At 38.3% G+C, this 15,731-nt stretch overlaps 1 protein-coding gene across 2 annotated transcripts in view; it reads right to left on the minus strand.

Moving 5' to 3' along the window:
- Window positions 1-15,731, minus strand: part of HECW2 (HECT, C2 and WW domain containing E3 ubiquitin protein ligase 2) — a 99,583-nt gene that overhangs the window by 9,978 nt on the left and 73,874 nt on the right. For both annotated transcript variants that reach the window (XM_058809115.1, XM_058809116.1), the window contains exons 19-26: window positions 12,252-12,372; window positions 10,138-10,251; window positions 6,394-6,546; window positions 4,262-4,360; window positions 3,010-3,139; window positions 2,280-2,426; window positions 1,764-1,878; window positions 906-991 (exon numbers count right to left, since the gene is read on the minus strand). In XM_058809115.1, the coding sequence (XP_058665098.1) occupies window positions 906-991; window positions 1,764-1,878; window positions 2,280-2,426; window positions 3,010-3,139; window positions 4,262-4,360; window positions 6,394-6,546; window positions 10,138-10,251; window positions 12,252-12,372 (965 nt within the window). The remainder of the gene's footprint in view (window positions 1-905; window positions 992-1,763; window positions 1,879-2,279; window positions 2,427-3,009; window positions 3,140-4,261; window positions 4,361-6,393; window positions 6,547-10,137; window positions 10,252-12,251; window positions 12,373-15,731) is intronic.

Genomic DNA, 15,731 nt, shown 5'->3' on the forward strand with positions numbered 1-15,731 from the left:
CCACTGACATTTGCTGAAATACTGACTGGTGAGCAGTTTTATTTACAACCTGTCATGAACAGATCAAATGTAGCTTTTGACAGATCAGAGACTATTTAATTTGTAATGACCTGGATATTACAAAGATTTCTGACTAACAGATGTGACAGGGACATACAAGCAGACATTTCTGTCTCTCCATCAAATGAGATGTTCCACACTGCCTTTTTACAGGCTTTTTAAAAATACTTAAACAGATTCAAAAAAGAAAATTCTTCATAATTCAGTGATCAGATAAAAATACTGAATTGTTAAAACCAGCAGATTTCATATTAGATCAATAACGTGGTATGTTTTGCAGTGGAGGTTTGTCTGTTTCTTTACAGACAGGATGGATGTAGCCTGAAATTAAAAAATTTAACTCAATAGTAAACCCACATGTATAAATATTCTTTTCTTGAGGTATTTTGTCCTTCAGCAGCAGGGTGACTGGAACCTGTAGGTTTAGTGAAAATGAAATTGGACTGACTTAAAGGCTTGCATCATTATTTTCTAATTTGAAGCCTTGAACTTCCATCTAAGCTTTCTCTGTCCTAAGCTGTGTAAATACTATTAACATTTCTAGCTAGTGACATAACCAGTTACACAGTTTTCCTTTTCTGTCTTTAGGAGTCTTAATGTACTTTTAATCAAACAATAGTAAAGGATTATTGACATCAGCCATTGTGTCTTAAATGTAATTCTAAACTTAGAAATCTATAAAAATACCTGTGAGCTTCTGTCACTTGAAATTATTACATTTAACCTCTGACTCAGGGTATTCCCCCTAGTAAACATCACCATCATTTCTGGGTATCCTAAACCAGGATGGGGCTATTTTAGCATAAAATTTTAATTATTTTTACACAGATCAGCTGATTTCTTACCTGTAAAAGTCTTAGACGTTGTTCATTGTTGAACCTTTCCACAGCAGCCCAGAACCACCGAATTACAATGTGATTGTCATGATAACCTGTTAAAAGAACAAGAGCCTTTACACTTTCAGGTGCTATGAAAGTGGTTGAGGGAATAGTTAGTAAGCTTTTCCTGGTTTGGCCCTAGTCACAATAATGCCATATTCTTTATCCGATTGCATCAAATGGCAGAAGGTGAGAGAGAAATACTCCTAAAATGCTTAGAAATCCTGAAGGCAGAGAATGAATGTACTATGACAAAAAAAATTGATATTCCTTGTGCAACCCTTTCTTCCATTAATCAGTCACTAACAGGAACGCCAGTTCTTGAAATATTCCAGTACTGTGCTATTTATCTATCCAAAGCTACAAATGATGCTGCAACCATCTCTCTCACAGCTCCTAAATCTTCTGTTGTTCTCAAATTATTTCAACTACCAGCCTGCAGCCACTGTGATTGCTTCTAATTTCCTGTCAACTTTGATTGTGTAAAAAAAAAAAAAAAAGGAATATCCAACTAAGAATGGCTACCATTTCCATTTCTCCCCCAGGTCTGGGAGGTACCTCCCAGTGTGCAGCTGAACGTGGCACTTTCTGTGGAGAAGAGTGTCCTGTAGTGCTGTCTCAGCAAGGACAGCCAAGAAAGAGCTGCAAGGAGATGCCAGAAAGCAAACTGAAATGGAAAAAATACCTTCTCCCAACACCAACTTAACCAAAGAAGCTCAGAAGTTACTATAAATGTATCTCATGGGATGGTTCTTTATTGTCTTGAAAACTAGGTAGATCCAGAGCCCTCAACACTCTTACTGAACAAGTCAAAATTCAAGTTACCTCCTCTGTACTCTGTATTATTTCTCCAATCACTCAAGTCAATTTCTGCTGTTCCAGCTATAACCAGTTCCAGTTCTCTGGCATCAAATACAGACACCAGTCTTGCATCAACAACCTGTGAAAGGAAATAAAATGCATAGCAGCATTTCTTCATGTACTGATTCATGCCTCCCCACAAAATCTGCTACTAAGGTATTTAACAGGTATCATTTCAGGTAATTCACAATTCAGGTTTTTCTTTTTAAATAAACAAGTCTCAGAGACCCAGTGCAGAAACAGAGCAAGGATTCAGTGCTAATCATACAGTGATTGAGAGTATTGTCCAGTGCAAAGTAGACACAGAACCATAGTCTTTATATAAATTATTAAAAACATTTTTTTTACACTCCCTTCCCCTTCCAGTATCTACAAGAGCACTTCTGATTATATTTGGGACCCTGTATTTTGGAAATGTATACAAGGAGAAAAATATTTTGGATGGAGGAAGAAAGTAAATTTAATCTTGGAGCTTTTTACCTCATAGAAGCCACGAACTAGACTTTCTGTTTGTTGTACAACTCCTCTCTCAATTCTCCATTTCACCATTCTCTCTATGTATTCTTTCTTGTTCTTTTCAGTGACTGGGATATTGGCACCTCCTGGTTTCAGTTCCCGTTCTGTGATCTTAGGACAAAAAATGACCAAGTGACAACACAGTTATTATAAAGACAAAAGAAGGAATTGTAATAATTAAAATTTTTAAGCTGAAGTAATTCCTTAAAATCACTAACTAAGCCTTACTAGCAAACTGGAATATATGAAGTAAGAGAACATAGAAAAAGTCTTTAAAAAAATATTTTAAATTCCATTTAGTCTGAGGAACCTTCATAATTAGATTTAAGAATAAGTTGAGAAGAAGAAACAATCTTTATAGTGACTTTTGAAGTTTTCTGAATAATACCTTAACAAAGGTGTTGTAATACCTTTGAATGGCAACTTTGCTGCAATTAAATCCAGGTAAACTACACCTACCAAAGCAACCCTAAAGTCTGGTATTTCGGATACTCTCCAGAAAATCTCCTTAACCAGAAGAACGTGTTTGACCTGTTACAAATATTAATTCCTCCCCAGATTTCAACATTTATTTCACCAGCAGGAATATTTTAAATACAAGTTCAAGGCAGCATGGAGAAACACTCGTTCTTCTGTCCAAATAAATGTTTATCTAGCAGGAGAATGCACCAAGGAAACAAAGAAACTTGCACACCTGCCCAAAAACTTCTTCATTTACAGTAAATGTGAGATCTAGGATATCGTGTATGTCGTTGTCTTTCATCCACTGCAAACTCTGGTGAAACTCTTCATCCAGATATTCCAGGTCACTCAGGTCACAGAGTCTGACAGAAGAAAGAAGAAAACACACAAATACAGATGATGGCAGCAGCCTGTGCTCAGTAACTAAACTCAGACAAAACAGACTGTGAATGGGAGCCAAGAGAAACATTAATAAAGAGGACAACTTCAAATCTCTGTTTATTTGCCTGGTAACAGCAGTTACTGTAGAACACAAAATAACTCTGTAAATATACAAAACTCCAGAATTTAATTTGAAGATGCATTTCTTCTTAATGGTGAGTCTGCCTCATGTTTCCTGAGAAGCACATTTAGGAATTATGAAAATACACAGATTGAAGAGACAAAGAATTCAAATAGTAAAATCAAGCAGTGTCCTTTTTGTTTATGTAGCTACACTGCCTCATCTCCATCATTTGTTGAACTGCTTAGATTTCCAGCTTACCACATACTTACCATATTTCCCCATACCTCATTCTTCTGCTAGCATTTAGGTGTTTTAAAAATGTATGTGCTGTAGGAACGTATTAATTACTCCCCACTACTAGAACATGCAATGTTTTATAGGAAAAAATATGCTTCCAGACTTCTCAAAACCAGCTTTCAAATAAAAAGTAAAGCACCTTAAGTTCATTAGGTCTTATGTTCCAGACATGCTGAGCAAGCACAGCTCTCATTGTTTCAGCCAGAACAGAAGCAGTAGTTCTGGAAACTACATCTGAAGTCTATCAAAGTACAGCTCCTCAAAATGGAGATTGCCAACAATTAGTCTAATCTGAGAATGCATGGTGCAGTCTAAGTTATGAAGTGATTCATATCCTATCCTGTGAGTCATTGCATGACAAAAGAATAAGAACTCTATTAATATCTGGAATAAGCCCACAGCACCGCATTGTACCTCTTCAAGTCTAAGATTTTGTAGAAGAAAGCTAGTAACAGGGCTAAAACAAAACATGAGGTTCTCATACAGATCACAAACAACATTCTGAGGTAGCAGAAACAAGGAAATTTTTCAAAAAACTCATGGATCGAAATCAGTTTAACTAAGTTATAAATAATAGCCTATCTCCTTTGTCAGTACAGCATCATAAATGATCCATACACAAAATGGCATCTTTGATGGGGAAGGAACCAAACAAAAGAGGAGACAGAACAATTCTACTCACATTCGGAGGAGAGCTTTATAAAAGGGTCTTGTAAAAAAGGCATCCAGCAAATACTGATGTATCAGAGCAAGACCAAGAATTCGACCACTAAACCTGAACCTGGAAGAGAAAGAGTTACATTACAGTTGTGATACTGAATCTTTGTGGTTGGTACTGCTCTGTCATCAGAACTTGAATGTATTTCCAAACAGCATTATTAAATCAGACAGCTATGTCTAAATTGTGGTATTTTTGTTTATTTCTTGGGTTTCTTTAACATTCTCAGTAAGGCACAGGGAAAAAAATAATAAAAAATGCAAGACTGCAGAGTGTGGAAAATCCCTCAGATACCTAAGTTACAACTGCTCAAAAATGTCAAATCCATATTTAACCCAATCGGCCCCTGCCAGAGCAGCCATAATAAATGCATTACCTCCCAAAATGATAGCCCCTGTCTATTTTTATTCCACACCCCTACAGGATTAACTTGTTTTCATGTTATAGAGAGGCCAAAGGTTTTGCTACTCTTTCCCTGGCTGACAGCTCATGCTGCCTGTCTTTCCTACTTACAGGAGCTCCTTGCTCCCTCTTCTGACTGTGGTTAAGGAGTTCTCTGTATATTTTCACAAACAGCGCCAGAAAGTTTTTTTATGTATAGCAGTGCTCTCCAGCCCTATGTCAACAGGATCTAAATCTCCTTCTCTCACCTCTTTCTTCCCTTATTATCTTTATTTTGTTGGGTGTGTAAGGAGCAAGTCTGCCAGCATTGAGAACAAATGGCAGCAACCTTGAAATAGGAGGGTCTTTGCAAATATTCCCATGAGAATCAAGATTCATTGTGAAAGCTCTTCCACAATTCTAGAACTGGATTAAAGCCTAGTGTTTGTTTTCAAAGTAAATGTTTCTTGAACTTTCTGTTTATGCATCCTTAACAACATTTTTATTGGAAAAAATTAGGGCTTTATGATACCTGCTTGTACAATGTTTGTAAGATGAGGATGTGACATGCAGAGCCTTCCCCTTCCCATGCATAAACTGTTTGTCACAGCTGCATTTTCTGAATTCCCCCCGGGGCTGTACAAAACCAGCACTCTCTGAAAGAGATAGGGGTCATGCCTCCTTCATTCCCCAGGTCTCTGGCCCAGCACTGCAGAAGCCAGGGATGAATAAAAAACATTGGCAGAAGCTGCACAGCACATAAGGGTTTTCTGTCACCTCTGCACCAGGCTGGTCTGCCTTTCCAATAGAGACTTGAAGTACTGGAGTTGAACAGGCAGGTTGCTTCCACTAACTGAACTACCACCCAGGTAATTTCCTTTTCATTGTAAAATTTGTAATGAGATTCCCCTCTGATACTCATTCTTCATAACTGGCCTTCAAAAAATAAGAACTCAGTGCATATCTGTCCTACAGAGATGAGCAGTTGTCATTCCACTATTAATGTAATCCAACTACTTACACAGCAGAATTCTCTGTTAATAGTCACAGCACAGCTTTACAGATTTATGGTGATGCCATGGCTTAAATCAACTGAGGGTGATTTAAACTGGCTTATAATTGTTAAAATAGGATTATGCAAAAATCCTCGATAACTATTTCAGAAGCAGAGGTAAATTTACAGACTGTTTCAAAGCTGTGTGATCAGCAATCTCCTCCCTACCCCCAATGAAGATATCACCACAGATCTCCTTCCAATATGTATGCTGGGGGTTTTCCACTGAGGTAATCTCTGCACTCTTTTGGAAGATTCAAACAAATTACATATAGTAATACATGCCTGAAACCTCCCGTCATCTCCTTAGCTGACAGAAAGTCAATGTGTTGCTATTTTTTCTTGTTTTTTCTAATACACAAGAGGTTAATATTGCTTTCATGAAATGACTACTAATGTACAAGAAATGCAGGGAGTTGTGTTGTGAGACAATCCCATGATATATGTTCCAAATCATAATTTTGCTGACCTTGTGAGAAATAAGATCATTTAAAAACCACAAGAGAAACCAAAATCAGGGAAGTCTAAAGAAATGCAATTATTTTGCTGCTGGTTACAAAGATCAGATTCTGTGTTACATGTCTGAGCAGATTTGAGCAGTTGTTCTACAAGTGGGAATAACAGAAAATGTATGTGAAAAACAAAAGAAAAGAATTCTTACCACTCATGGTGATTGTCTACAAATGCAGACATGGGACTTATTTGTACTGTGTAGGTATCATTGGCTGAATATTCAAACAAACCATAATATGGATTGAAGAGCTCCCTGGACACCAGGAAAAAAAACTCTCTTGATGGTCCACTGTAGTCCAACCTTTAAAGAGAAACCTGACATTACTATCAAGTAAGAACCTTTTTTTTAATCTACATTCCTTACACTATATTTTGATTAAAATTTCGTAAGATTTTAACCAAAACCCTTATCCATGCATATTGCCTAATGCCAAAGTATGTGGAACTCTCAAGGGACTATTCTAAAATGGAATGGCTTGGAGGACTGGAATGAAGTTCTCCATGTGGGCTGCACTCAGAAAAAAATCTTTGGCTCCAGCTGCAGTGGCCTCTGCCACAGGAATATAACCAAATAATTGGGGGTGGGGAGGAGGCAAATCATGAAAAGAGCCAAAATCAGACTTATCTTCATCTGACAAATTAACAATGAAAATAAACAATGGTCATATTTTGTCTTTGCAGACTGCAACCATAGGACAATTGGAGGGATAATATTTGTGTTCTCCCTAGCAATATAATCTGAGATTACTTCAGTGATTTATGTTTCTTGGTCTAAATTTTCTTGTCTGTCTTCCAAACTTGAGTGCATTTAAATGTCTTTTGGAGAGTGCACTTCCTTTGTTGGGTTTTTTTATTTATTGTTTTCTACTTTTTTCCCCTATTTGAAGATTCCAGTACTAATGAATCTAAATAACCTCTTCTTCCTGAATGATAAACAAATTCATTGCTGACAATGCACTGAGATTGAATTGTGACATTACTCTGCAGGTCACCAGTGAAATGAGTTAGGTATGACATTAATGCTCTATTAGAGTTGGAAAACAGAAAACTAGTTTTCCAGTGGGGAGCAGAGACTATTATAATCCTACCAAAAAGAAAGATACATCTTTTATAGATAAAAGACTTAATATTTGACTCAAGTACTAAGACGATGCACAGACACAGGTACCACAGAGAAGGTCAGCTTTCACAAAAAACTCCTACTACAAATGTTTTGGCTCACAGACTTTTACAGAAGATAACCACAAATGAGAGTTGTTTTTGAGGATGAAGCTGTCAGGACAGTAAAGGCTAGGTGCCGTTATCAAGCTGAGGACAAACCCTCTTCCCTCAGCTGAATAAATACATTTTCCCTTCAGTCACTTGGAAGCATTTCACTTCTGTTAAGCTTCAGTGAAGTACTGAAACAGATCCTTACCCTGGCAAGAAGGGGTAGATTCCATCAATAAATTAGAGAGGAAAAAATCAAAAATGTTTTGACACCATGGACAACTGTTGGATCTTAATCTTGGCACAAATACCAGGATCAAGCAAAGGGTTGTCTGCAAGATTCTTGCAAACTTCTGGGATAATCAGACACACTAAGAAATCTTGAGATAGAAAGGAAACTGTGTGCTTGACTATCAGGCACTTCATACAGCTCCCTCTGTATGCAGTTACTGTGAGTCATGTTAAATAAATCAATCATGAGAGTCCTGCACTGCCAGTCAGATTTATCCTACAATTAAAGGCTTGGCACAAGGGTGAGAAAACTTCATATGAGAGGTATGCAACCACACAACAGATGCAACTGTGGGGCATTTGGATGTTCATGTTGTTGGCAACATGACTCATGTCTCCTAGGAACCACCATTAATATTTCAGATTTACCACACTTAAATGCAAAGCAGCTTCTCCTAGTAGTTCAAAGAACTCAGGAAAAACAAGGAACCATATTTTTTCTATCTAATTTTTTTGTAATTTATTACCAAAATGAATGAGTGTATAACAACCATTAAATGAGCATCACAATTGGTAAGTATAGAAACTGAAGATTGGAGGAAGATACACATTATGAGACTTATGACAGAAATCACTTGAACAGCAACAACCATGTCTGAGTTGCCCCACTTACTATTTTATATATTAATAAATCAAGAGTTACTAAAATGTTGTATTATGTAATTATTTCCTTACCCATTGCTTTATGACTTATATCTCTTTACCAAGAGCAAAAGAAATGCAAAAGTAAACTCCTACTTACACTGTTAAAAAAGGAGGAGCAAATAGGAAACAATTAACTTTCAGTATTCCTCCTCTCCTCCACCCTGACCTGTCTTTCTTCACCTGGCCAAATGAAGAGTTGGATGTGATACATATCCTTGCACCATCTCTGATGAAACAATACTGTTTGCACACATCCTTTCTTCATTAAAAATACAGATGTGCAAATAAAGGACTGACGTCATTTTAATTTCCCTTTGCTCCTAATGAACTGATTCTTTTCCATTAAGGCTAGAGTCTCATGTAAAGCTGGATACAATGGGGACAGGAGGCGTCACCCCCATTTCCAGGTCACTCCTCATGCTGCTGAGTGGTGAAATGCAAAATTCTGACATCTGATGAAAGGAAATGGTGTATCTGGATCAATCTCTATCTCATGTATGATTTAAAGAATTTCCCTTTCATTTTTAAATCTGATTTGAGGCTGTAGCTGTGAAAGTAAAGGCTGGTAGGGGCTGAGAAAGCAGGCCTTGCTCCTGCATCCCCACTCTCCTTTGTCAATACAGCATAATCTCATTGTGCACCACCTTGCCATTCCAGTTCTGAGTTTTTCCTCAGACAGCATGGTGATATTATTTATATGAACAAGTCCACACTTGGCTCTCAGGTGTTAACATTATTTTAAGACTTCACTGGATCTTTATTAACACCAAGTGCTTCAGGGTGAATTTTAAACAAACAGTAGGATTTAGAGGTTTTCAAAGACATATTAATTTTATCTAATCTTGTAGGAGACGTTTCTATTACAACTTTGCATTTTAAAGACTCACACATTGCATGGCAATAGCCCACACTACAGCATTCCAAGTGCTGTGCTGCAGTTGTCTGAATATCATGGAATAAAAGTTTAAATATTTATAAACATATTCATGAACCATTTCAACAACAGACAAGTGGGCTTTAAGGCCTGCCAAAGGGGGCACAAATCAAGAGACAAAAGCAGCAAATAGTACACTGTTTCAGTTTCACTTGCAAAGGAAATCTAACCACAAAACACATCTCTGCAAAACACATCTCACAACCTGTAACACATTAGACTTTCATTAGACACAGACTGAGCATTCTCTGAATGTGACTTTGAAGCGTGGGGAATATTTGGGGTTTTTTAACAACTAGCAACAGCCCAGTTGCTTTTACTTGTGATGTAGGCCCTGACTTGAAGAGGCAGTGAGCACCTTCTGTAGTACTGAGGGCTTTCTGCTCCCAGTGTCTCAGACAGGGCTAAATCAAGGACTTGAGCCCATAGCCTACTCTGAAAGCACACTCCCTCCAACAAATGGCAGCTGTCTTTTGGTAAGCCCTGGAGACACAACAGCACTGAGAGAAAAGAAATATGAATAACACAAGAAAGCTGTTTGGTTTTTAATTTGCTTTCCCAGCAACATTCTGAAACACACACCAACTACTGGGAAAATTCACATAACCATTCACATTACTTCTGCAAAGGCAGGGTATGTTACATTGCAAAATGCTTAAGAAGCCATCTTGAACAGCTGTATGTTCTAGGCTTGTGTATGTGGCATTTCCTGACCACAGTTGTTCCTCTTTTCTCTCTAGAGAACAATCTGGTGAGAGAGAAGCTGCAAGACACTGTGTTCTCAGACCACAAATACTTCCCTGTTTTACTCACCCTTCTTCCCCAACAAACGTGACATAGAGTTTATTTCTCTGCAGGTCTTTTCTTGAGTAGCCCATGATCTGGTTAAAGGCATCTTCTAACAAGTGATCTCTCCTGATGATTAATCTGAAGGGCAAAAGTATTTTGAAACAGCAATTTGTGAACATGAACCACATCTGGAAACAACTATTTACACAGCAGGATAATAACCCGGGTGATTTCAGAGATACCCGTTTCTGCTGGATAATTTTATTCAGATCAGGAAGCTCCTGTTCTCCTCCAATGCGCTCCCTTATGTTTCAATAAAATGTCCCTTGTACACTGTACATTGTACAAAGAAGAGTAGTTTTGTTTTGTCTGCCTTGGTCCTTCCTTAAAGTCTTAAGGAGAAAGGTCCTAAAGCTGGCATTTTCATTAAGTCTGAAATCCTTTTGTAAAGCTGGGCCCCTAAGTGAGTTTAACTGTGAGCAAGAGTCTCGTCTTTTCTGTAAAAATCAGCCTCTTAACACAGAAAAAGATAAAACCATGGAAAATCACAGTATGGTAAAGCCAGAAACACACATTTCTACATTATCCTTGAGTGTGTGATGGTACAAAAAGTCCAGAAGGAATGGCAATTATTTGTACAAAACACCACTTAAGCATCACATGCGAAAACGCAATGTACCTTCTGAAAGAAAAATTGTGCAAATAAGGAAGTGTCATGAAGATCTAAAATAAGAGGTGAAAGAATCCTCCTTACTTAAACATCCCCTGCCAAAAAAAATGTGTTCAATTAGTTTCCTGAGACTTCACTTGCTCTATATTCAAACACTGCCTTCTGTGTGTGCCCATCAGCCAGCAGCTGCTGGAAGGCAGCTGAACCCACCCCAGCTCCTGCAAAGCCCCTGTGGCCCTGCAGAGCCCAGTGACTGCACTGAGCCATCCTGCCAAGGACATGCAAGGGGAGAGCCTGGAGCTGAGCAGGCACCTGGGCAAAGAGGAGACCCAGGCAGCAGCAGAGCTGTGCTGGGCCCTGCTTTGAACAGGTCAGTGCTGTTGCCTGGGAAAGCAACCCAGAGAAAACGTCCGTTCACATGTCAAACTACAGCTTAAAAATCTACAGTGTGATGGCAAATAGGTCAGGGGAAAAAAGGGTGTAAGAAATTGAACAGATTATTACAAGGAGCAAATGCTACCCACCAGTTATTTGTCCAAGCATTCAGGACAAAGCTTTCATAGATAAGGCTTTAACTGTTTATGATCTGATTACATTCTAGGCAGACATTGCTCAACCTTTGCCTCTTAAGGCCTAAACAATAGCATTTTAATCCCATTTCATTTTTGCAAAACTTGTAACAAGCTCACATGAATGAAGTCTGAGCTTTGCACAGATTTCTGCAAAATAAGAGAAGTGACTGGCTGAAGGAAATATAAAAAAAAATAGAAACCCCCTTTTTTATAATGGAGGAAATGATTAAATCATGTTCTAGTGCCTCATGGCTATGAGTTTGATAACTGGCACAAGACTTGGTAATTTACAAAATTTTGAAAGTATCTTGTGAGAACAATTCTTATATATAACAGCACATAATCACATGATTAGCTAATAAATGAAGAAGGGAAGACCTCACTCCAAGCACTCTACCATTCAGAGTTCTAAAATAAAAATATTACCAGTTTTTTGAGGCAATCTTTAGAGTTTAGTAACATGTAATATTTGAATCCTCTTTACTAAAGAGGACTGTGGTATCAGAACAGGCAATGATGTACAAAAGATATGTCTCTCTAATTTTTTTTTAGTGGAAAAAGATATGAGAAAATATAACTGTTTATATCATAATGGAAGAATTCAGATGCCTCCTGTTCTGCAGGCCTCTTCCCAGAGCTCTTTTTGGCACCATATTGGTAACATTGTCTGTACAAAAACATAGTTGGAGGAAGCACAGAGGTGCTCAGAACTTGCTGTACCCTCTGCTATGAATCACATGCTGGCATTAAGTCTTTTATTACAGGTTTTCTATTCCCAGAAATGCCTGGGTAACCATAACATCTGCATTCCTTCTAATGGGAAGAAGCTTGCAGATGTGCGAGGCAAGGCAAGCTGCCTGAAAAGAAATCCAGTTTCACAAGATGCTTCAACCTACTTCAATTTCCCTGGGCCTTGTCCATATCCTTTAGTCTCCAACTTCCTGTAGAAGTTCCTCAGCTTGGCTTCAAAGTCTCTTTTGTATGGAGCTGGAGCTCGGGCGTTGGCACGCTGAGTACCTGCAGGGAGCAATGGGCACAGAATGAGCTGTGTGACACCAGCTGATGGATGTCCCATCTGCTCCTGGGAAGACTCCTTCATAGCAAGAGATATGCATGGTATGTGTTTGGTTTAGTCACCTCCATAAAGAGTAAAAGCTGCATATCTTCAAATCTGCTCTGCAGACTTTTCGGTTGCTCACTTCCAATAGTATCATCTTTCAAAAGTAAATCTTAAAAGAGCAAATCCAGGTCAATGCAAAAGATGGATTTTAAAAACAACGAAGCAACTAGAAAGACTTTACTTTTTGTTTTTCAAGTACACTTTATGTCTTACCTTTATAATAGTTCATACAATAAATGTTCTGTTCTGGTTTTAATATTATCAGGAAAACAACAACTCAGAAATGAAGCAAAAATAGGCTGAACTCTGCATTTCCCATGATGACTACACCAAGAGGAAGAAGGAAAATATTTGGAAATTCCTTAGTGGAAGATTTTCCCTGGGGAAGTAACAAGGAAGAAAAATATAGGAAGAATGGAAAGACTACCAAATTTAATTTTGTGGAACTTCTAATCTGTGGCTGCAGAAACATACATGATGTTCATGTAAGGGAATTTAATTTTGAAAAACTGGTTTTGAGGGTCAATTTCTTAAAACCAAGAAGAGGTGAGATCTGTACACAAAAAAAAAAAAAAAAAAAAGGCATACCCTACAACTGCATGGACAGTGTATACAAATCAGGTGTTTAGTCTCATCTGTTCTGAAAATGGCCATCATTAGGACTTCCACTGCCTCCCTGGATAAATGACTTCCGCTGCTTTGATTGTGAGGCAGGGTGCCAAGGAGGCAGTTAAACTCCTTCCCTGCTGCATGGCTGTGTAGACATCCTACAAAAAATCTGGACGATGTTTAAAATTTTTCATGCCCTAAAATACACATAAGTCGCCAACTACTTCTCTGGAACTAGTGGCCACCTGTAAAGCACTGAAAGCACAAATGAACAGTTTAGCAGCACTGTTCTGCAGAGTTCTGTCTTTTACCTCAGTTCCTCATGCAAGTTTGTTTGTGGCTCCCTGCATGAAGCTAAGCCAATACAGAAACATTGAATGCTGCTGTGGGGAAGGCATGTGAATGTAACGTTTCAGGTAAAACAAGAGAGGAGGTGCATCCGTTCAGCCTCTGTGGGCAGAGAAGGGGAAGGAGAGCAGCCACAAAGCCCATGGGTCTGACGGAAACGGCGACAGCACATCCTGCGGAAGTGGGGGCTGGAAGGAGCTGCAGAGTCTATCTCTGCACAGATCAGAGACAGCCAGTGAGCTCACTAAGTTGAATGCCAATTAACAGGTCCTTAAAAGACCTGTCCGACCAGAAATACACTTGGCACTTGTTCCAGGCTTCAAGTGAAGTGTGGGAGGATAGTAAATATCATGGAATCTGCAGGGCTCCAAAAGAAACATGAACCATCCCTCCGAAAACAGAGATCATGGTCATTGATTCTTCTATAGTGGTTTTCCTCTTTTACTGAGAGCACCAAGAGCTTCTAAAGGTACACTGAGCTGAAATCTCCTGAAAACTTACAGAAACAGTAAACAAGCATTTTAACTACTGGCCTTTTCCCTCTCTTGTTTGTTTTGCTTTGGGTCAAACTATGTACAAAAATGCAGTCACCAGAAAAGGCAACAAAAATATACTTTAATGTTAACCCCTCAAGGAAGCTAGATTTTTTTGAAGGGTATCACAAAACATGAATCTGATAACACATTATTCATGGTTCAGAGATCAGCATCATAATATTCTGTCAGCACATGACAAGTTCCTCACTGCAAATCAGATGCATATGCCAAGAAATTCCTGGGCAATTATAGTGATTACTTCCGCCTTGGGAACAAAAGATGTTAATGGAAGAGCTAAAACCACCAGTGATGTGATAATCATACTTGATTTTCAAAGAGCTTATATTCTGAAGCAGATATAAAGAGTAGCTTCATGACTATTCATCTTTTCCAAAACAGAAAGTACAAGTGATTGTGACTGATCTGAACAATGGATCCTTAACACCCCACCTCGTGCAGTGCAGCACAGCCAGCTTAGCTGATGAGAAAAAACAGAGCCTCCATAGAAACATGGGCTATTTACAATTTCTCATCAAAAAAGTCATTTGTACACCAACACAAACATGCACCCTTGCAGACTGACAGAGAGATTCAATGGTCTCTCTATATTTTTCTATGAGCCAGAAGAGAGATTACAATTTTAGGGAGAACGCGACTAAACCCATCACTGTTCCTTCTCTACTGTCTGCTGCTACTGTGAGTAAATGAGAATATCACATGTAAAAGACTGAGCATATTTTGAAATTACTTTGTTGGAATGAAACTATGCCCAGCATGCTTTGGTGCACATACCAGTGATTAAGAAATCTTAACTCTGGAAGCCAAAACTGGTTTTATTTGTAAAAGACTGCCAGGTTTGCAGTTGGAAGTAAGATGCATACATGCAGATCATTCCCTTCTTGTCAATACAGGGAAACAGTTATATCTAAACCACATACATACTGAAAGTATTAATAACTGTGAATACTGTATTTCACTGCTTCACAGAAAGCCAAAGATCATTAAAGTCTTCAGATCATTTCTTCAGAGAGATCTTACAGAGGTTCTTTGTCCAACAGCAGGAAAAGCTACCACATGTTTATGAATGCATTTAATTTGATTCCATGAAAAGGCAAAGCTTTTTGTTACTCTGGACTGGGAAATGCCCATGAAAATCACAGTTCTTTTTCTGATAAAAACTACTTGTTGTCTGTAACTATCTAGAGTTGCTTACACTCTAAATGTTCTCTATTTATCTATACTTTTGTTATCAAATTTGTAGAAATCCCCTTAAGTCACTTCTGATTTATCTGTTATCATGAGGAAACTAAGCATAGCAACATCTATCAACATGGCTTTCAAATGCTACTTGTCATACTTGCAATAATTTAGTTCTAATCTGCAACTCAGAATCTGAAATATCAGTCTCCTTCCATTCTGACGTGAATATTCAGACAGCTGTAGTATGCTATGTTTTGAAATTGTGGTAAAGTATAACAAGCTGGCTTTTATATATAAAATTGTCCCTCATTGCCCCACAGCCCCATTTCATTGCCATTTTAATTTACAGCTATTAGATCCATGCTCCAGGCATCAGGATGCTGGCATGAGCAGTCACTTAGTTGTTTCACACCAGCGAGAAACAAGTCTGCATGTTTTTTTACAAGTCAGAACAAAATCACAACCCCTCAAGCTGCATACATCCAGCAAAACATCTTGTGAGCCAAGGCAAAAGTTCAAGTCTGACAGTCAAATACAATTGGACTTGTTGACTTAGTTCAAAA

This window comes from Ammospiza caudacuta, chromosome 8, assembly GCF_027887145.1.
Source record: "Ammospiza caudacuta isolate bAmmCau1 chromosome 8, bAmmCau1.pri, whole genome shotgun sequence".
NCBI classification, from domain to species: domain Eukaryota; kingdom Metazoa; phylum Chordata; class Aves; order Passeriformes; family Passerellidae; genus Ammospiza; species Ammospiza caudacuta.